At 32.8% G+C, this 22259-nt stretch overlaps 3 protein-coding genes across 4 annotated transcripts; 2 read left to right on the plus strand and 1 right to left on the minus strand.

The window, feature by feature from the left end:
• The first annotated feature begins 1847 nt into the window (after positions 1-1847).
• LOC149898370 (retinol dehydrogenase 14) lies at positions 1848-7413 on the plus strand. Of its 2 annotated transcripts, none has more exons than XM_090115603.1 (3): positions 1848-1919; positions 5097-5390; positions 6523-7413. In XM_090115603.1, the coding sequence occupies exons 2-3, from the start codon at positions 5099-5101 to the stop codon at positions 7248-7250; spliced, it is 1020 nt and encodes a 339-aa protein (XP_089971729.1). In that variant the 5' UTR covers positions 1848-1919; positions 5097-5098; the 3' UTR covers positions 7251-7413. The 2 variants fall into 2 exon arrangements, with proteins under 2 accessions (XP_089971729.1, XP_089971731.1); XM_090115605.1 differs by lacking the exon at positions 1848-1919 and adding an exon at positions 3902-3985.
• Positions 7414-7914: 501 nt separating this feature from the next.
• LOC149898371 (uncharacterized) lies at positions 7915-11127 on the minus strand. The gene is made up of 2 exons (XM_090115424.1): positions 9761-11127; positions 7915-9141 (listed from the first exon to the last, which is right to left on the minus strand). The coding sequence occupies exons 1-2, from the start codon at positions 10955-10957 to the stop codon at positions 7951-7953; spliced, it is 2388 nt and encodes a 795-aa protein (XP_089971550.1). The 5' UTR covers positions 10958-11127; the 3' UTR covers positions 7915-7950.
• A 2734-nt stretch (positions 11128-13861) lies between these two features.
• Nop56 (Nop56 ribonucleoprotein) lies at positions 13862-22071 on the plus strand. The gene is made up of 8 exons (XM_090115531.1): positions 13862-13989; positions 14550-14754; positions 15368-15535; positions 16445-16643; positions 18207-18470; positions 19439-19593; positions 20274-20444; positions 21742-22071. The coding sequence occupies exons 1-8, from the start codon at positions 13987-13989 to the stop codon at positions 21951-21953; spliced, it is 1377 nt and encodes a 458-aa protein (XP_089971657.1). The 5' UTR covers positions 13862-13986; the 3' UTR covers positions 21954-22071.
• The last annotated feature ends 188 nt before the right edge of the window (positions 22072-22259 follow it).

Genomic DNA, 22259 nt, shown 5'->3' on the forward strand with positions numbered 1-22259 from the left:
CTTCGTTGGTTTAATGCTCTAAGAGCGGGGGCACACGATGCGTTGCGGCGCCGCACCGCAAAGATTTCACCGTGTCAGTGGGCACACGAGCGGTGCGGCGCCGTAACGTTTTTATGTCGCAGCGGCGTCGTAGCAGCGTTGCACAGCGTGTCCTTCCTTGTGATGCAAAACAACTGAGCGGTGCCGCTCCGACGTCGCACCGCATTCACCCCTCCCCGCCTCGTCTTGGTGGTTACAAGTCCGGTGCGGCGCCGGAGCGCATCGTGTGACATGCCACAGATATTTCTATGTAAGACGACGCAGCGACACCGCTCCGGCGCCGCACCGCCGCCGCAACGCATCGTGTGCCTCCGCCCTAAGTAACCTTCAAAGTCAGTGACCGCTAAGCCGGCAAACACAATATTGTAAACAGTTTTCTACTCTTAAATAACGAATGACAACTTTGCGTTGTTTCCTATATGAGAATTACTAGCTGTTTTAAAACTGACTATAGAATACAAAATAGTATATGTATATGTATGATGTAACTACTTAAATCGATGATTGATAAAATGATAATTGACTCACGATCTGCTTTATTCCTAGTAGCAATTACCTATTCGTTTATTATTTATTTGAAATAAGTTAATATATAAGTATAAACACCGATATTAGGTAAATCCTTAAAGAATTGAAAATATGTAATAATGAGGATTAAAATCCATGAATGAATGTATTTGATATTCCTAACTTAATTCCTAATGAACTATTATAATTTTCAGCCAAAGATCAACAAATAATCCAAATTCCTACCAAACAAACTTTCGAATTAATTTATTAATAAAATTATATGACTTGAAGAATACAAAAGGAAATTATTGACTTACGACAACTTATCTTATACGGACAGTGTTATGCAATGCTGCAGAACATCTTTATAGAAAGCTTCGAAAGATACTATGAGTTATGTTCAACAATTTCGAGATGCACTTATGTTCAACGGTAATCACATCTTATGCAACTTGTTTTGATTATGGCCAGTGAAATTTCGCTTGCTGATTATTTTCATCAGGTGCTAAAATTTTGCTTAAAAAGTCCTTCTATACAAAATACTGGAGGGATTTGTATGTTTGAGTTTCATAGATTTATTCTTATTAACATTGTAACTAATGTATGTAACAGAGGACTGTTTAACTCACTAGCAGTGGTTATTGTTTGAGCATAACCACACCAAGATTTGATTCTCAGTGGATACAAAAAAATTACATCACTATCTGATGTGGTCACATTATGTGGTACATAGTACATACAAAAGAACAAAAAATGATGTCACCAACCATCTTAAAAATATGAAACAGACAAAAATGCTCCACCTTTACTGTCACAGATACATGCCATGTCGCAAGATTCTGAACATACATTCAAAATAATGCATTCAAATAGGTAAGTATACCTACAAACTTAATCACCGTTAAAAAAACTGATGAACCATCATTTTTAATTACAGTAGTTATGACGAGCAAAAACATCTGCTTCTACCATAAATCATAAAATATTCAACCTTTATTCAACTATTTCATGTCAACTTAAGTTTTGTTGAACTAACAATTTGTACATTAGTAGTTACTTAATAATGTTTTGTTAAAAAAGCATTAAAACCTAAATCGAAAAATAAATTAAATCAAACCGTGACCCTTATTCATAGAGTCGTTTTTCGTAAATCACACGGATACAAAAATGTTGCTTTTCAAACCACATTCTCGTACAGCTATATCGACGCTTATCGCATTCGAATAAGGTTTATTTTTGGGTGTTTAAATATTATGTTTTATTTTGTAAGGCTTCGTCGACCAGTGTAACCTACACCTCGAAAGACAGTTTCTGTTAAAATCTCAGAAAGTTTGCACGTGGAACTTGGAAGTGAAATCTGTTGATAAATAGTGAGTTACTTTCTTTTATTATTACTCGTAAGATGTAGTCTTGATAATTTATACAGGATGCTTTATTTGTGATTGAAAAAAAAATAATTTCGCTCAATTTTTTATGGCTTAAAAATTTGTAAAAAACTTATTAGTTATAGTTATTTTGTAACATATCATTTTTTAGTTTATAAATAATGTTAATAAAGTTTTCAAAATTATAATGTTATCAAAATATAATCAATGACATTCGACATCCGGGTATTCCCATGTCCTAAGAATTCCAAGAATCATACCTACCTACGGGTCATCTCATAACAATTTACATAATAATGACAATATTATGTAAATTGTAGGTATCTCAATAGATAAGAATGTAAACATAAACTGAAACAGTTTAAAAGTAACATTATAAATTAAGCTTTCCTGACACCCAATCACGTGAAAACGGCTGAATAGATCTTGATGAGAATTACAGAGATTACTAGTCGAAAGTCGAAACATTATTATTTTCTTCTATTAAATATTTTTGTTGAATTAAATAAATATTTTGTATCTATATAATGTAAGTAACCAACTAGCTTAATATTTTTATACATAATAAATTAAATTGTAATTTTAAATTATATTTTAATGCCAAAACAATATTAATTTATCGATAAATTATACCTAGAAGGAATTATTAAATATTATATAATATTTGGTCAGCCTTAGATCCACACATAGACACATTAAGTATTATAGTTGTAGAATATTAAATACTTCCAAATCAACTTTCCATTTCTATTCTGTGACTTTCGCTAGCCTTTGATTTCATTCAATACCACAGACTATCCTATTGGCTATTGCAATATGTAGTTATTAAAAATTATGGGTTTGGTATATTTCGTCATAGGCTTTCTTTCGAATTTATTATTTGTAATATCTTTTTTACCGAATCGAAATGACTTGCCTAAGAAGGTAAATCATAGAGACATTTTTTCGGTTTTTATAGGCACGTGTTTTACTTCTTATTAGTGTAGTACGTGATCGGCATTTTATACATATAATTGTTTTATTATTAACCTTGGGGACAGAACAGCTACCTACACTAAAATAATTATGTACCATCTTAGGAAGCCTCTCTTCTTCCAGCTTACATTTTTATTAGAATTTCTCATAATATCACGAAAATCAAATAAAAGCTACAAGCTTTGCACCTACCATGTCATTATATACATAAATGAACGGTAATAACTTACAGTACATTCATAAATAATTACGGTTTTTAAAAACGATATCTAATGATTATAAATAAAATCTTTGTGGTCTGGTAATTTTACAAACTCACGGTTTTCTAAACTTTCCAAAGCCTTTCTCTTCTTGATCAACTTTATTTAACTTATTATTACGAATTACTCTTAATAGAAATACTCCTAGATAATTCATTAACTAGTTAGGTAGGAGAATTAAACAAATTAGAATCCTTTGGTTGTCGTTTCGTGATAATAATATCTTCTCTATTCCTAAGTATTCTTTATTTCGAAGTCTTGTTAAAACTTAGGAACTTTTATGTACTGGATGCACTCAAATCTTAATCGAATCGTAAATATTTCACCAGTAGAAAGCTACATTTTTCCTGTGTGACAGGTTTTATTTTTCAAATCGAGCAGAATCCAGACTAGTCAGCTATTTTCTTATATTTGCACAGGCTTAGGATTTCGGATTTAGAATTTATCCAATCATAACCAAATCTTAATTGCTAATTTATTCAATGTTTTATAAATAAGAAAAAGCAACAATATCAACATAGCTACGAATCGTGAACCATTTGGGACCAAAGAAAAAAAAACGTCGAAAAAATAACAATTAATTTCTAAGTCATTGCAAATGATGACATCTTTCTTAATTCGATTGTCAATTGTTGAATCGTGTCGTAACGCGGACTAATTACATTGAACCAATATTTAAATTGATTTTACGGCATTTGTTTTAACATTAGTCATTTACTAAGTGGTTTTATATCACAGTTCTTTGTTGAAAATGCTTATAAATAGACAACGTTTTTGGTTTGTGTAGTGTGTGATATTTGTGTTTTACTTAAATGTGTAAGTAGTTAGAATAATATGTTAGGAACCAATTATAATTTTAATAAATGTGCATGTATTTTAATTAAATACAAATAACCAATATTAAATAAAATGTTTTGTTAGATGTATTTATCATGTTTGAGAACTCGTTTTCTTCATTGTAATTCGAATAAGAATTGCATTTTAAGGCTTTTTTTTTATGGAAATATTTTCAGTCTGTACGGTGATACCTAAATAAGGGATTTGAGCGGTTAGGAGATTCTTGGTAACGAGCTCTAACAAATATTTAAACTTGATTCTCAGTTGTCACATGTATTAACTTTTTTATAAATTGGAGTCGAAACGTATCTGCTATAGGAATTATAAACTTATTAACTACTAGCTTTCCACCCGCGGCTTCGCTCGCGCAGTCAAAGAAAAACCCGCATAGTTCCCGTTCCCGTGGGATTTCCGGGATAAAACCTTATGTCCTGGGATAAAAAGTAGCCTATGTCCTTTCTCGGGTATCAAAATATCTCTATACCAAATTTCATGCAAATTGGTTCAGTAGTTTAGGCGTGATTAAGTAACAGACAGACAGACAGAGTTACTTTCGCATTTATAATATTAGTATGGATATAAGTATTACTACAGGCTACGTACAATAATATTAAAAAGCTATTAATCGAATATCGATTCATAATAAACTACAAATTTTGCAATATAATCCGCATCGAGGGGAAGAACCTACCAATAATATAATAATTATAAAATATTTCCTTCCTTAAACTGAAGTGGAATACCTAAAAAAATAATAATCAAATTCATAAAAAAATAATAATCGGCAAAAGCTTGATTGCTTTGTTGTTATTATGCACACGACATGTTAGTAGAAAAACTCGTACAGGCTATAAAGAAGATTGGGAAAACCAACATATTGAACCGACGTGAACTTAAATTGTTTCACTCATAAAAAGCTGCATTATTATTTTGAGAGTGATTTTTACAGATCTTTTGAATTTAGTTTTTTTTCTCGTAAAGCTTACAAGTCATAATATTCGTCTAATTATTTTCAAAGTTCCTTACAAAAATATGGTCTCTTGTTAACTTCTGCTTACTTAAACTTATAATTTAATCTTATTTTTTTCAGAAATGTTCGTATCAGACGCGCTGAAGTCGGATTACATATTCTGGATATTTCCAATCGTAATTCTTCTGGGCGCCATCGTCGTACTCGGTCTACTGGTTATTCTATTCCTTGTGCGTCTTTACGCCCAATTGACCTGCGGAATGTATCGTGAGAAGACCAGAATGGACGGAAAGACCGTCATTGTGACGGGATGCACCAGCGGTATCGGGAAGGAGACAGCGCGGGAACTTGCGAAAAGAGGCGCGAAAGTTATAATGGCGTGTCGAAATTTGGAACTAGCTGAGAAAATTAAAGGTAACTAATATTCAAATAGATGTACTTAATAGTTTCTTTGTATCTCATTTTATCTTAATGTGAAACATTCAGTGTGAGGTTTTTATGGTTCTTTTGAGTACCTACTTTAACTTTTACCTACAAATTACAATTATTAATTGGTTACTCTATAATTTTTGTTGTCTTTAATTTGTTTGTAAATAATGTCACTTTATTTATTTAACAATTTTAAATATCCATTATGCATGCGATGTGCACACACTAATGAGGCACTGTATCAACTTATTCAATACGTTTAGGGAAAAATAAAATAAACTGCTAAGTGAGTAGGTACTAAATTATTTCCATTATGAAAATACTAGATTTCCGCCCGCGGCTTCGCCCGCGTTTTCAAAGGAAAACCCGCATAGTTCCCGTTCCCGTGGGATTTCCGGGATAAAACCTATCCTATGTGTTAATCCAAGTTACCCTCTATATGTGTGCTAAATTTCATTGTAATCGGTTCAGTAGTTTTTACGTGAAAGATTAACAAACATCCATACATCCATACATCCATACATCCATACATCCATACATCCTTACAAACTTTCGCCTTTATAATATTAATAGGATAATAAAGTTGCATGGACTATAGAGTTTGAATGGTTTGAATTAATAATGATTTAAGATTACAATACATGTAGGTATAAACATAAATTACCTATTATGTATTTTGGGTCACTAGTACATATTTGAAACAATAATAATTATTAGGTTACATTATCTAGCTATTTCCTTATTCCCTGAATAATGGACAGTTGTCAAATATAAAATATTTTAAAGTGAAACTTTTATTACATCGTCTCAAACTTTTTGGTCTGTGTAGCGCATGTCGCGTGTATCGCTGCTGCCGAGTAGGTATACCTACTCGGCACGCGACATGCGCTACACAAAGCAGTGTTCGGAACCGTTCGAACAGTTTCACTTTTACCGTGGTTTCATAAAACCACACAACATTTTTTCTGAATAGTTACATTGGAAAGGATTATTTAAATTAACTGCCTAGTTACTTACCTATGTTTTTTTTTTCTTCGTGAAAAGCAGTACCTACAGTCTACAGTACCTACCTGAACTACGTGAATATCTTGTGAACGTACATTATTCTATTTTCCAGATGAAATCATCAAGGAAACGGACAACGAGAAGGTTATAGTTAAAAAACTGGATCTGTCATCATTTACGTCGATACGCGCTTTTGCTGAAGATATCAACAAAAGCGAACAAAAACTCGACGTTTTGATCCACAACGCGGGCTACGCGAATTCGTTCACAAAGAAGAAAACGGAAGACGGTCTTGAAATGACGATGGCCACTAATCACTACGGCCCGTTCTTGCTCACACATCTTCTAATTAAATTGCTGAAAAAGAGTTCTCCGTCAAGAATTGTAGTTGTCGCGTCTTCTCTCTACAGACTAGCTAGACTTAATTTAGACAACCCAAACCCATTGGAAACCTTCCCTGGCTACCTGTATTACGTGTCAAAGGAAGCCAATATTCTTTTTACTAAGGAATTGGCGCGACGCCTTGAAGGCACAGGGGTGACTGCAAATTGTCTGCACCCTGGCTTAATTGATACAGGAATTTGGAGCTCTGTACCCGCTCCTCTTAGCTGGGGCTTAAATTTGATTATAAAGGGCTTCTTCAAGACTCCGGAACAGGGTTGCCAGACTACAATAATGTTGGCGGTTGACGAAAAATTGGGAAAAACTACCGGGCAATACTTTTCTGACTGTCAGGAAAGTACAGTTTCCGATTCAGCCAGCGATATGGGTAAAGCGAGGAAATTCTGGGAGATTTCAGAAAAACTTGTGCATTTGGAAGAAAATGATCCTAGAATTTAAGTATTTTTGTATCGAGAGTACAATGCGTATATTAATATAATTTAACTAAGATATATCAACAATGTATTAAAGCACAAATGTTTAATGTTTTACTGGACAATGTATAGAGTTGTATTTTAATTTATTTTTGTATTTTTTAAATAAAAATATAGACAACTGAGTACACCTTGTTTCTACAACCATTTTTTTCCGATATATTTAGGAACAAGGGTGTTTTCGCAGTAAAACAATCATTAGGCATAAATGGATTTATTTTTAATTAATAATACACATAATACTAACCTTTATTAAAATAGCACAATAATTGTTAGAGATAAAGACCTTGTTTTAGAACTATTCACAATATAACTTAGAAGATAAATGTTTATTGATTTCTTGTATCTTATAAATGACAATATTTTAAATTAATTTTTACATATTGCATATTATATTACATAATAAGAAAGGATTTTGCACATTAATGAGTTACAGTTTATGTTATGAGTTAGTAAAAGAAAGAATGAGTGTGTCAACAAGTTAAATTTTTTTGAGTTAGAACACAGTAGTTAATTTTATCACAATAAATAGTAAAATTTTGAATCCACTTCAGCATTTTTTTTTTAATATTTAACAAGAGAAAACCATACATTTATCTTCTAAGTCATATTTTCACCATAAAACAGCTAATCTATACTAAAAGTTATTAATTATACAATAAATATCAGTCTATTAAATCGAATTGATCTAAAAACGTTTGGTCGACACCCAACGCTGTGCCCAGACTCTCTCTAGGATTTCTATATACTTTATCATCCATTAGTATTTCGTCGATAAAATCTGAATTTGCGCTCAACTGTGAAAAACTAGGACTTAATAAATCTGGTAGAAGCACTCGGCTTGTAACGTGATCTGTTTTTTCATGTTTCTCTTCCTTTATTGTGATGATATCTTCTTTTTCCGGCATCACGCTCGCCCGCACTCTCTTGAAGCGGTTGATAATTTTTTCTATAGAACTTGTTTTCTTTATTAGTTGCGTGTTCGTTTTTGGCGTGTCTATTTTCTGTGTTTCTATGCTCTTCCTCTCTGATATATTTGAAAAGTTGCTTGTTTCTACATCTTTGCTTGCGTCTAATCCCTTGAGGACGTTATTTATTCTATTCTCAACATCACTAGTAATGATAATGGTGGGTAATGTTGGCGAATTAGAATACTTTCTCGAACTTTCCGCATTAGCAAGTCCCATTGTACTAAAATTGCTGTCGTTATCTAGCGCAGATATACCGGACACTTCAAACGGACTATCTTCTTTCATTATAGATAATTTTCTGCCTTTCCCTCTAGACATGACTTTCTTCGGTCTATTTTCGTACAAATTTGGTGAAGAATAACTTCTTGTTAGACCATTACTTTGAACTGATGATGACGATTCGTTAAACAGGCCACCCTTTTTGATATTAATATCAGGTCGTTCAGTGTTATATTTGTACTTTTTCGAGCTACTTGTCTTTTTCGTTGAGAGGAGCCTTTGTATTTGCTGTCTTGTAAATCCTGAAGCACATTCTGCAATCGTTTCATTCCCTTTCATTTGTGACATCACTGATACGTTGTGACTGTTTCGGCTTACACTTAAATGGTCATATGTGTTAACATTATATGAAATAATGCTTTTCATAAAGTCATCCCTTGGTACATGATAGAAGGGAGTAATAAGGGATTTAGGGAATGGTTTGCTAAAACTTCTGTTATCATTCCTTAGTAGGTTGAACTTTTGTTTTGAGAATGCCAGGGGAGTGAATGAATCGAATAGAGCTTGGATGTGATCTTTATTTTTCAGGTCCGATAAATCTGGCATGTGTGGTATATGTGTGTATTTTCTCAGTGGCAATGACCTGTTCACTGGCAAGGGACTTATCTGTAAAACAAAAGGCATTTTGTGTTATTAAAATTTATCCGTCTAATAAAGTATTACACGAACATTTTAAAATGTCACCTGTAAACTGTCAAATACAGACAATTAGAATACACTTTTGAAATGGTAGTTTAATATGTTATTCGATGAATAAGTCTTAACCAACGATTGAAAAGTCAGCGCTTAATTATTTAAATAACTTAAATATAATAAATGTCAGAATAGGATCAAGAGACAATGGCAATAATGCATATACATATCATGATTACACATTCCTATTTGTTTAAAAGACTTAAAAAGTGGTAAAGTCATAATATTATACATTACTAGCGGTCCGCCCCGTCTTCGCCCGTGGTACATATGAGAAATAGATGTTGGCCGATTCTCAGACTTACCCGATATGCACAGAAAATTTCATGAGAATCGGTCCACCCGTTTCGGAGGAGTATGCAGACTAACATTGTGACACGAGAATTTTATATATAAGATTATACATTATTATTTATACTTTAACAACACTCAACATAAAGCATTCACAAAAACTGATGCGTTACTTCATACAAGAAAATTATTTGATGATAGAACAACTTTTATGCAAATAAGCTCTTTAAAATGTAATTACCTGCAATTTAGCTTCAGCACTCAATATCCTATTCAACAGTACCCGCATCATACTGACAATTTCATTATATTTATTCCTCCCACCTTGTAAGTAATCATTATATTTATATATCTGATCTCCAACATCATAGTTCCTTAATATAAAACAAATAGAAATAACAAATGCTCGAATTAGATTCGGAAAATTCAACTTTCCATCCCTTTCTATATTTCTTAGTATATACTTTTGCTCACTATTTACTTGGCTTTGTAGATCGTTGGTGCAAATTTTGTCAGTTTTAGCGTTATACTCTATCATATATGTGCTTCTCTCCATTTGACCTGTGTATCTCATAATTAAAGCTTTCGTATATTCCGAGGTATTCTTACTTGTGTTTAGGAATGGAGTTACTTTAGTGTCCCACTCATTTTGCATTCTATTTACATCTGAGTCAACATAGCTCAACCAGTTTTCAAAGAATTGTGGTTGCTCATACACATTTTTAACTTTTAATGCATCTTCTTTAGCAATATTGTCTAAACCTTGTTGTGATACAAATCCATCTACCAAATCATTGATATATTTTTGGGCATTCAATTTTTTTATTTTGTCTTCCATTTCTAGTATTCGCTTACGAAGTTTTTCAGCAATTTTTTCTATAATTTGACGCTTACATAAATAGTTTGAAAACTTACTGCGCATAGCTTCTGTCTCTTTATTAATGGCTTCAAGAAAACCGTCTTTTTGCTTGGATTCATATTTCTCTGTCATTTCCTCGTATAACTTTTTATGTGAATCCTTACGCATTTTTAAAAACAATACTTTCTTTACCGCCAACTGCGACATTTGAAATATTAGCACAGTCACTTTGTAACAACTAGGGTTCACTAAATAGGAAGACATCACTGGTGAAAGCATTCCTTTACTACTATAATCACTTATAAAAGTATACAATTCATTTCGATACGCTCTTTCTGTCTTCGTATCGTAAAGAGGCCATGAAAAGGTCGAGGCAACTTGTACATCTATAATCGACACCAAGTAGTATGATAGGTGGTTAAATAGATTCTGAGTAGGCTTGTCCATTGCATTTTCCTTGAATATGAGACGTGAAAGCTCAGGCGGCATCGGTTGAAGCTTACTCAGTAATCCAATATTCAGTAGCGTTTCCTTCTTAAATCTCACAACAAGTTCACGTTGAATCACTATTGCAGACATCTTTTAGGTGTTCCTTTCGAAATTATTTGGGAAATTTCACTGCGTGGTTAATAAATAAAATTTATTCAGATCAAAACTGACTTCGAAACAATAAATGAAATTGTGGCAATAAATAACGTAGCAATAACAAATTCAAATCTGACATGACCGTTGAATAATCAAGGATCACGCTTGACAAGCGCTTGACGCTTCACACTTCACAGATAATATTGTAATAATTAGATTTCTGTATTACCTATATTTTGCATATTTTGGTTTAAATTGCGATTAATTGGCAATAAAAAAAAATATTTTTGAATTTTTGATTGACTAGAAGACTATCAGAACGGTAATAAATTTGAAAAATTAATATAACATGGTTATAGGTAAACCATAATCTGATGGCAATTAGGGAAATCAAAATTTTGAGTGTGCAACCCTAGGGAAAATGGACTGAACGATCTTGATACTGCTTATTTTTTATTGTCTCAATATCATTAGTCACATTATACAAGTGGATAATACTGTATTTAATAATGAGATATCCACGTAATATTATGTAGGTACTTATCACATGTATAATATACATATTACTTTTCTAAAGGTAATACATAATATTATGTATTTACACATACCTATAGTGAAGTCCCGTGTCCCCGTAGTGGGGTAGGGGGCAGATGCATTATTCAAACATCTGTTTCACTGATCGATTTTCTTTAGGGACAAGTAGGTGATCAGCCTTCTGTGTCCTGCCAGACCGAGACATTTTTTTTTCGTTTCCACCGGGAATCGAACCCAGGACCCCTCGGTTCTACGCTCACGCGTCAACTACTGTACCAAGGAGGCGGTCTACACATACCTATATTTGAATATATATCATTATGGCATGTGAAAATGTGGATGTAATGATAATGCAGATCAAAACTTATTTACTATATTTAACGATTATTTATAATTTTTTATAAAATAAAACAATAATAAAATAAAATCATGTTTATTTTCGTAAGTATTAACACATAATTATAAAATTGACTTGTACACCTTGGTCTTGACAAATAGCCGAATTGGAAACTCCTGTAATAAGTTTTCATAAAATTATATTTTAATCAACTAACAATATTATACTAGTTCCCTATTTATAACATTTTTAATTTAAAGTATCAAAACGGGTAAGTCCAACTAAGCAATAAAATGTTTCACGCGCTTTAAAATTGAAAATTGTGATGTGTTTGACCCTTCTTCATGGAATATTTTTCTATACAATTGTAAACAACACCTCTTGCTTGTGATCGCAGCTGCAGCGGTTTTATCGACATTTCGAAGATTTTGAAGACAAAATCCTAAAAATTAATGATCAACACAAATAATTTGACAACCAATTTGATAGTTGTCAAATAAAGTTGCCACATGAAAATGTTTTATTTTTTAAATTTATATATATGCCTCGGAGCAATTAACAAGCCGCTTGTTAATTATTGCTCCGAGATATAGTACGACATAAAAGAGATGAAATTAATTATTTTGGAACTAATTCGTTTTTCATTACCTGGCAACCCTGAATTGGCAATGTAGCTGTCAAGTTGAATAAAATTTTTTTGTTTTTTTCGTGAAGTGGAGAATTATTGAGATAAAATTGTTATTTAGAACAAGAAATTTAAATAAAAAAGGAGTCATCATGAAAAAGGTTAAACGTAGCGGTGTCCGTGATGTGGTGTATAAAGTTTTTATTCGGTGTTTGTCCGAATTTCAAGCTGGAAATTTATTGACTGATTTGGAAAACGTTTACAAACGTACATCAGAATATACCGGTGAGATTCCATTTATTTTTGCTCAGTACTACGTAAAATAGAATATTCCATTAGTGACGAGTGTTTAATGTATGTATGTATGGCGATTATTACGTTTTCGCAATTTAATTTGAGGTTATTTGTATGTAAACAAAAACTAGTTTTTATAGTGCGACCAGCACAATTTGAGTCAAGAAGTTATATCCAATCCAACCAGCCTCAAATAAAGTACCTAGTTTAGATTTTACTACATAGTATAGTGATAACTGTTTTCATACAGCTATCTATCTATTAATCAATCAAACCATAAGAAAAAAAATCATATTTACTGTATCATATTTACAGATACTGAAGATGCCGCGTACCCTCTTGCCAGTACTTCGAAACAGATTGATGATCAGTCCTTTGAAGGAGTAGAATATTTAAATTTTGATGAATTATATTAATGTACAAAATTTATCTACAAAAAAAATAAAAATATGTGGTTTTCAAATCGCCTTGCTTTTTTCTACCCGACGGACCCAGAAAGAGGGTAATGTGTTTGAGCTGCATGTATGCTTGTTTGTTTGTATGTTTGATTCTATGTGCGCCTCTGCAGTCTAAACACTTGACCGATTTTTATAAAATAACTAATTCCAAATACATTTAAGTAAAATTTGACCTAGGTAGGTCAATTAAAATACTAATGTATTTTTGTCTTAAATATTTTACACTATTGCTACAATGAAACAATTATAACGGTTTAAATCGCGGTATTTATTTTAGATTATATTATATAGATTTTTGGATTTTTATTCTATAGTATCAAGATCGCTTGCGTCGCAGTATCAGTGTTGCTATATGAGCGACGGTGGCGCCCTCATTTATTTTCATCTCTTTTGTGTCGCACTGTATATGCCATCAAATTCTGGTAGACCTTTATGAGAACATAGTAAAGCAAAATTAAATAATTATAGTATTAAAAGAGCATCTTAACTATAATATTCTTAATTAAAAAAAGATTAAATGATGAGGTACTTGTATAATTTATTACTGAAACAAATATAATAATAAAAATATACCATCAGTATTGCGAACAATAATTTATTTATTTACTTCAGAACGCATCCATAAAACATAACCTCAAAAAATTGACATGTTTTTCTTTGCGTCTATCTGGTGTGGGGGCGCTTGCGTGATAAAATCGCGGGGGTATACAAAATACACGTGTTTTAAAATAAAAATGATAGTGAATGTGTAAATAACAACAAATATTAGTTAAAAATGGTAAGTAGAACTATTAATGTATTGAATAACATGTTATATAATATAAATATTACCTTTTTCAATTTATACAATTATTGGCATGGTGTTCCAGATTTAGTTTTGCATTTAGTTATGTTTTACAGTAAATATTTTAATTATAATGTCACAGACTAATATCTCACACATTGAACCAACATAAAAATCTTTCGTATTGTTATTTAGTATGTTTATGTCTTATTTTAATTACATGCTCTTATAACCTCAAATATGGAATGCAAACATTTTATATTATGTGGAAAGAAAAGATCAATTATGATGTTCACTTTATTTTACTGGCCATAAATAGTAAATACAAAGATATCAAAGTACAAAAATCCATACCAATAACTTCAATGAACATAATATTGATGTAAAGAGTTCAATACATTACTAGCAAAGCATTTATTTGTAATCATAATATATAATATAATATATTCTACTACTACATATATACAAATAGACGACTGCATGATTAAAAATACAATCCATTATGAATGTTTATCACGCTAGTTTACAGGCTAATTACAATAATTTACGTATAGAGTAAGCTGTACGTGCTTTTCGAGCACGCCGCGGGCTTCGCCCTCTTCCGCGTGGCGGAGTTCGAGGAGCTGGCGACGTTCTTGCCGCAAGTGGAGCAGTCTGTAACGGACTTGCAGCGTTTCAACTCGGTTGTGTCTCTGATTGCGTTCCAACCGTTCAAGTCGGCTATTTTGGCTTTGGAGAACATTAATGCGATATCTGAAGGTAATTTAATATGAAACTGTTATACTGACTGGCCGGTTGGCTTGGTAGGTAGTGGCCCTACCTTCCAAGCCAGAGGTCGTGGGTTCGATTCCCACCCGGGGCAAATATTTGTGTGATGAACATAGATGTTTGCTCTGTGTCTGGGTGTTAATTATCTATATAATTAAGTATTTATTTAAAAATTATATATGTATATTTATCAGCCATCTGGTTTCCATAACACAAGCAAATGCTTAGTATGGGATCAGATCGTGCCGTGTGTGAAAAATTGTCCTGAATATTTATTTATTTATTTGTATTTTGTAAGATGCAAACATACTTAGTGTATTTTTTTCATAGTTTCATAATTTCTAAGGTCTTATTTTAGATGTTGCAGCCAACTAGTCAAGTTCATCAGGCCTATAATAAAAAGAAGCCTAGTGTTTTTATTAAATGAACCCATTCAGCTATTGTCCCGAATTATATTTTTTGTTTATATAAATCTATGCAGTTATTAAAAGACAAATGTGAATTAAAACATTAAATTTAAAATAAAGCAAATCTTAATTTGAAAATGAGAATTTGCCACATTTAGTTTAAAGAACTGTTATTAAAGATTTTTATATTTACACAGGTATTCTACCAGAAGATTTGAACCTATTCCTCGAGGGTGCGTTACCGAAACGCAAGAAGCGATCAAAATGCACGCTCGGTGTTCTGGATCCCAAGCTTGGTGCAGCTATCAGCGAAGCCCTGGAGATTCCCTGCTCGCACATTGGTGCAGTACCTGAATTGATTAGAGGTAAGATAAGGGAGTTTTTAAAGTGAAACTTTTATTACATCGTCTCAAACTTTTTGGTCTGTGTAGCGCATGTCGTGACGGTCGGACCGTACGTACCGTATAATTATTATCGTACAAATACGATAATTTTGTGCCTAAGTTTCACTTTTACCGTGGTTTCATAAAACCACACATTTATTTGTCAAATTGTTACAGTATGATTCAAACTTAATGGCGGCTCAATACATCGTACGTTCCGATACGCAATTTTGGGTTCAGCAGGATTATCGACTTGATTACACCTGCACTCATAACTAACTTCTGAACCACAATTAAGTTTTAATCGAACTGTACCAAGTTGTTACATAATTATCTATCTTGCAAGATTGTAATCTGTTGAAAAATTGAGGTTTGATTATAGAGATATATCTTTTAAATTAAATTTTATGTTAGTGGTAGCTATATGTTAATGTTAATATGTAAATGGGTAGAAATTCAGTTGATCTTATTTGAGGGATATTTTATTATTTAAAGTTCTTGCTCTGCCTTATTCATTACAAACTGATTTTTAATATAACATAGATATAAACTATAAGATAGATGCATCAATTGAATATATATACTAGCTGCGTTCCGCGGCTTGTTCCTGTTGGTCTTAGCGTGATAATATATAGCCTATATGTAGCCTTCCTCGATAAATGGCCTATCTAACACCTAAAGAATTTTTAAAATCGGACCAGTAGTTCCCGAGATTAGCGCATTCAAACAAACAAACTCTTCAGCTTTATAATATTAATATGGATTATCATTAAGCTTCCAAAGTTTTATGAGATTAATGTATCAATGGCTGTTTATTTTTGCTTTTTAGGTATTTTTTTTTCTTTTTAAAATAATTTATTTAACTAAAGTAAGATTTTAACACAATTACAGGTATAAAGTTTCACTTCCACGCCCTAATCAAGGGGCTCACACATAAAGCATGTAGCGTGGCCCAACTCGGACTTGGCCATTCGTACTCCCGCGCGAGAGTCAAGTTCAACGTGCACAGAGTGGATAATATGATCATACAGTCTATTGCCCTATTGGATCAGCTTGATAAAGATGTTAACACGTTTTCTATGAGGATCAGGTGAGATTGAAGTAAAATTACAATAAATAATAGCATAGAAAACACTTTATTGTACAATGCACACAATAATAACATTTAGATAATTAAAAACTTAAATACAATTTGGCGGAAAATAGAATATGCAATCTCATTAGAGCTGATAGACCGGGAGATACTGACACAAAATTTCGAGTCATTTGTAACAGGATGGCGGTTCTACAGGGTTCTTAGTACGCAATGACAAAAAGAAAAATGATGGTGTGAACGCTGGTACCGGCGGCTTAGTCGCGTGGGCGTTAGTCGAACTCGTCGGAAAAATAGCGAAAGTCAAACGATTTGTAACACAAAAATTTTAGAATTTACCGATAGCCCATAAAAAAGAAGTAGGCGGTAGTGTCATGCCATACTTTTCCGGTGTGACTTACAGCCCGCCATACCGACGCGAATGTGTTGATTTAAATAAAACAATTATTCAACCATTTGTATCAGGCTAACTTTTGCACAGGTAACCATCGTCGTGCAGCCATTTACGAAAATCGCCATGCCATACTTTTCGGACGATTCCAAATGGTCGCCATACCGCCGAAAATCTGCAAAAAAATTTTATTTCGCCAAACTTTTTGTACCAGTATTGCATTTGGATTTTTGGAGAGTATTTGATAAAATGTGACCATTATTATATTTGCCATACTTCTAGTAGGGGGAAAAAGTGCTGTCATACTTGAAAAATTAATTTAGTATTAATTTATATAAGTGAAGATTTCCAACACCTACATCTTTGAAATTTTGTATTTATATTAGTTGATCCTCAAACTTACAGGAAAAATAAGTGCCATACTGTTACAAATCGTTTGACTTTCGCTATTTTCCGACGAGTTCGACTAACGCCCACGCGACTAAGCCACCGGTACCAGCGTTCACACCATCATTTTTCTTTTTGTCATTGCTTACTAAGAACCCTGTAGAACCGCCATCCTGTTACAAATGACTCGAAATTTTGTGTCAGTATCTCCCGGTCTATGAGGGAAATTACGAAAGATTGAAGTTCTTAATTTAGATCATTTAAATCAAGAAAGTATGAACCTTTTCTTTTTTGTTTCATAATATTTAATAAGCGTTAAATATTATGTAGTTTATAACATTAAAACACAGCATAATATGCTAAAAATAACTTGAACCATTGTAGTAATTTCGATCTGAACTGTGCTAAAAAATATAAACTGAATAAATAAATGTTTGCCTTGATTACTGTTTATTTTGAAGTTGATAACCATCGCCACCAACAACAACCAACAAAACAATTCCATGAGATAAAAATATCTTTATTTTGTTATAACTACTTTCATGAACTAAAATCAGTTACCTTTACTTTTACACGCTTTATATTAGCTTCACCTGTATGTTTGTTTGTAACCGACTTCTTTGGGCGCGATTTTGACACACTTTAAACGGCCAGATTTCATTCAAACTTTGTAGATTTATTGAGGACCGATGACAATACACTAATTTGATAAAATTTTCTATTTTTTAGTTCGGTTTTCTATAAAAAGCGTGTTTTTTTTTTAATTATTATTATTATTTCAGAGAATGGTACTCCTACCACTTCCCAGAGCTCGTCAGCATAGTCCCCGACAACCATCTATACACAAAATGTGCGGAATACATTAAAGACAGGAAATCTCTCACCGAAGAATCAGTGGAGCCCCTCACAGATATACTTGGGGACTCGGAGAAGGCCCAAGCTATAATTGATGCGTCTAAAATGTCTATGGGAATGGATATATCGCCTGTGGACCTGATTAATATACAAATGTTTGCGGGGAGGGTTGTGTCGTTGAGTAATTACAGGTAAGGAAAGGCTTTTTTAATAATAAAATTTGTTAATTTTGTTTTAATTTGGAAATAATGTGGTAGATGGTATATTTTTATTGGTTGGTGCATTTTATTTGTAGATTTAAATGTCTTTAGGATTTTTGAAATTATGATTTTTTTTTAATTTATCACGTAAAAATAAAATAGAGATTAATTAATTAAATATTTTATTTGTTTCATTTTATGCACGTTTGATCTATTGCAAGTTGTTCAATGGCTTGTGGTTATAAGCGCGTGCTATATTAATTCAACCGAAATACAAATACATACCAAATGTGTGTATATGTATATGTAACTTTTATGTTGAAACAACTTTATCTCCCCAATATATTTTCAACTACCTGTGCCTCGCGGTTTCACCCGCATTGCTCCGCTCCTGTTGTTCTTACGTGATGATAATATATAGCCTGCCTTCTTCGATAAATAGGCTATCTAACACCGAAAGAATTTTTTAAATGGGACCAGTAGTTCCTGAGATTAGCGCATTCAAACAAACGAACTCTTCAGCTTTATAATATTACTATAGATAAATTTTGTTTCTGTTTTAATGTGAAGTATGAAATTAAATGTAGGTTATGACCTACATTTAATTTTTTTATATAAATTATATTTAATAGGTTTATATTCTATAGTCTATATCTATTATATAATATTATAAAGAGGAAAGGTTTGTAATTGTGTATGTATGTATGGTTTTCACGCATAAACTACTGGACCGATTTTGATGAAATTTGGCACAGACAATCTTTAGACCCTGAGAAAGAACATAGGCTACCTTTTATTGCGAAATATGTACCACGGGCGAAGCCGGGGCGGACCGCTAGTAGTCTATACACAAAATGCATAACTTTGATTACAATTTCATAGTATCTTGACTATACAAATTTATTCAGGTTAACCTAATTTACATTATTTTTTCATTGACATCATATTTTTGTCACCAGAAAGCAAATATCGGAGTACCTTCACACAAAGATGAACTCGGTGGCTCCAAACCTGACCACTCTAATCGGAGACCAGGTCGGGGCTCGGCTGATATCAAAGGCTGGTTCGCTCACCAACTTGGCTAAATACCCTGCGTCTACTTTGCAGATTCTTGGTGTGTATTGTTTTTAAGCTATTGCATAGCTTATATCGCGGGCCTTGAGCGCGGGGACCGAATCGAGAAATTCCGTAACGAAAAAACCTCACGCTCCCCACGGGGACGGGCGCGGAGGTGTGGCTTGAAGGCATAGCATGCAATAGCTTTACCGCGGCAGTCCCCGAGTGCCACACGTCTTTTTTTATCTTGTGTTTATTTGGTTAGGTAAACATAGCGGAAACTGAATTTTCATGCAGACAGATTTATATTTAAATGTTATGTACATGAATATAATTTCTTTTTATAAATATTTCTCTCATGAAATGCTTACGGTTTTTTCAATGACTTTTAACATCCTCCTTTTTTGCACTAAAATCTTAAAATGTTTAGATTTTGAATACAAATAACTCATTTAGTAAAAAGAACTTTTCATAACAACTTTATATGTTGACAGTGTTCTCACCGATTTACTTACCATAAAATTACCAGTTGCGTCGAATCAATACTTATAAGAAAACTAAGAACCATCTTCAAGGAATATAATAAAAAAAGAATTATCGAAATCGGTCCACCCGTTCACGCGTGATGCCGTGACCAAGGAAAACGGGTTTCATTTTTATATATAAGGAAATAAAACCAAACTATCTTACATCATTTTTTAATTTAAAATTATGACAATTTATTTTTATTATCAACAGGTGCGGAAAAAGCTCTATTCCGAGCGTTAAAAACACGTTCGAACACACCCAAATATGGTCTATTATACCATTCTACATTCATTGGTCGAGCCGGTCTGAAGAACAAGGGCAGGATCAGTCGATACTTGGCCAATAAGTGCTCTATAGCGTCGAGGATTGATTGTTTCTCTGGTTTGTATTTTTATTTTTTAGTAAATTTTCCAATTTCACACTTTTTGAAGTGAAACTTCAATATAGGCGCGTCGATAGTAAAAATTTCAAGGTCGCGTCATGGCAATGCCGTCACGTCATAGTAAGGCGACGATTTTGGTATCTTTGAATCTGGCCACACCCCGGACACTCCAAACAAAATGATCGTTTTGACAGTCACACTGTAGAGACTGCAAATGTGTGTGTTAACGCTTTATGGTTGGCACATTTGTGACTAGCGTAAAAAAAAATTCGCGTTTTTCTGATGAAATACATCCGTAAACAGCACAATATCTAACCATTTTCTACGAAAAACGATAATCACAAATCCAAAATAATATAATTACTTTAAGTCAATTTGATTAATGTTGTCAATCTTCGTTGCGTATCGTCCTTGCAGAAAAATATGGCCCATTTTATGTCTGATCGCGCGGGGGTGAGGTAAGTTTAATTTTGGCGGGAGGCGGAGAGTGTCCGTTCTGTAGCGTTTAGCTACTATTATGTATTCTGTGATCTGGCTAAAGAAGTTTCGCTTCTGACACGTGTGCGCGGCAAACACGCTATTTTTTTATATGTAATTTATATTTGGACATACATTTTTATACATTTTTTTTAAATTTAACTGACACAAACAGACATTAAAATAATTAAGCTTTTTATTAAATTAATATCTATTTTAAATATAAATTAAATTTATGCACGTTTTGATCTATTGCAGGTTGTATATTGACTTGTGATAATAATAGCGTGCGATAGAAATGCGACTGTAATTACGTTATATGTTCTTACATACTAACTGCATACAGTTGCTACACTATATCACCATCAACATCACCATATATCAACAAATAATAAATTGCATTCATTCTATAAAATGGTCAATTTTTAATATTAAAAACAATAATAACAGTTCGCCAACGTACAGTAACTACTTGCTTAATATTCTTAACTAATCTGTGTAACTTTACCATATCGAGTAGATAAAGATACGTGCTTTTTAACGGATTTTAAACACGTTTATTCATTAAACATACATTTCACCCGTGAACACGCTCTCTGTAGTGTTCAAAACGTCGGAATAAAACAAATTAATAATTTTACACTTAAAATGTTCTTAAAAGTGTTTAGTTATTAGTGAAAATTTATGATTAAAGTAACGTATTTTCTTTCGTTCTTTCTTTGTTTCAAAACCCTTTAAAAAATTAATGAATTCATATATCTATAAGACTCGCATAATATCCGACAAAAATACTACGTAACCTTTTTCCTTCATTTACAGAGAACCAGACAACAGTATTTGGTGAAAAACTGCGTCAACAAGTTGAAGATCGTCTGAAATTCTACGAAACCGGTGACATTCCCATGAAAAACATTGAGGTTATGAAACTAGCTATGGAAGAAGCAGAACAGCAGAACCAAGAAGAGCCGAGCGCTAAAAAGAAGAAAAAGAAGAAGAAAGAAAAGAAAGAAGTAGAAGTTATGGAAGAATAGAACGAATTTTCAAACATAACATGTGCCTTTGTTGGGTTGTTTGAAGATTCGTCATGTTCAGAGTTTATTTTCAGTGTAAAACTATGTATTTTTTAAGGAATAAAATTTTACGAAAGTATGAGGTGTTTTATTTTTGTCACCATAGTATTAAGACAGGTTCAAAACTACTCTTTATTGAAGTAAACACGCTTATGTTAGCTAGAGCTGTTACTAAGTAATATATAACAAAATTAAGACGATGATCCTTCTTTCAACTACAAATATACAAAAAAAATTAAGTACCTATGTTCATCTCTTTACAATGCC

The sequence above is a fragment of the Colias eurytheme genome, chromosome 23 (genome assembly GCF_061535395.1).
Source record: "Colias eurytheme isolate Ceu_HAF_F1 chromosome 23, ilColEury1 Martin Lab GWU primary, whole genome shotgun sequence".
NCBI lineage: Eukaryota > Metazoa > Arthropoda > Insecta > Lepidoptera > Pieridae > Colias > Colias eurytheme.

Coding starts and splice junctions, on each gene's coding strand:
- LOC149898370 (XM_090115603.1), top strand. CDS start 5,099: ATGTTCGTATCAGACGCGCTGAAGTCGGATTACATATTCTGGATATTT. Junction 5,391..6,522: donor ACTAGCTGAGAAAATTAAAG/GTAACTAATATT, acceptor TCTATTTTCCAG/ATGAAATCATCAAGGAAACG.
- LOC149898371 (XM_090115424.1), bottom strand. CDS start 10,957: ATGTCTGCAATAGTGATTCAACGTGAACTTGTTGTGAGATTTAAGAAG. Junction 9,142..9,760: donor GTGCTGAAGCTAAATTGCAG/GTAATTACATTT, acceptor TTTGTTTTACAG/ATAAGTCCCTTGCCAGTGAA.
- Nop56 (XM_090115531.1), top strand. Junction 19,594..20,273: donor GTCTACTTTGCAGATTCTTG/GTGTGTATTGTT, acceptor TATTATCAACAG/GTGCGGAAAAAGCTCTATTC. Junction 20,445..21,741: donor GAGGATTGATTGTTTCTCTG/GTTTGTATTTTT, acceptor CTTCATTTACAG/AGAACCAGACAACAGTATTT.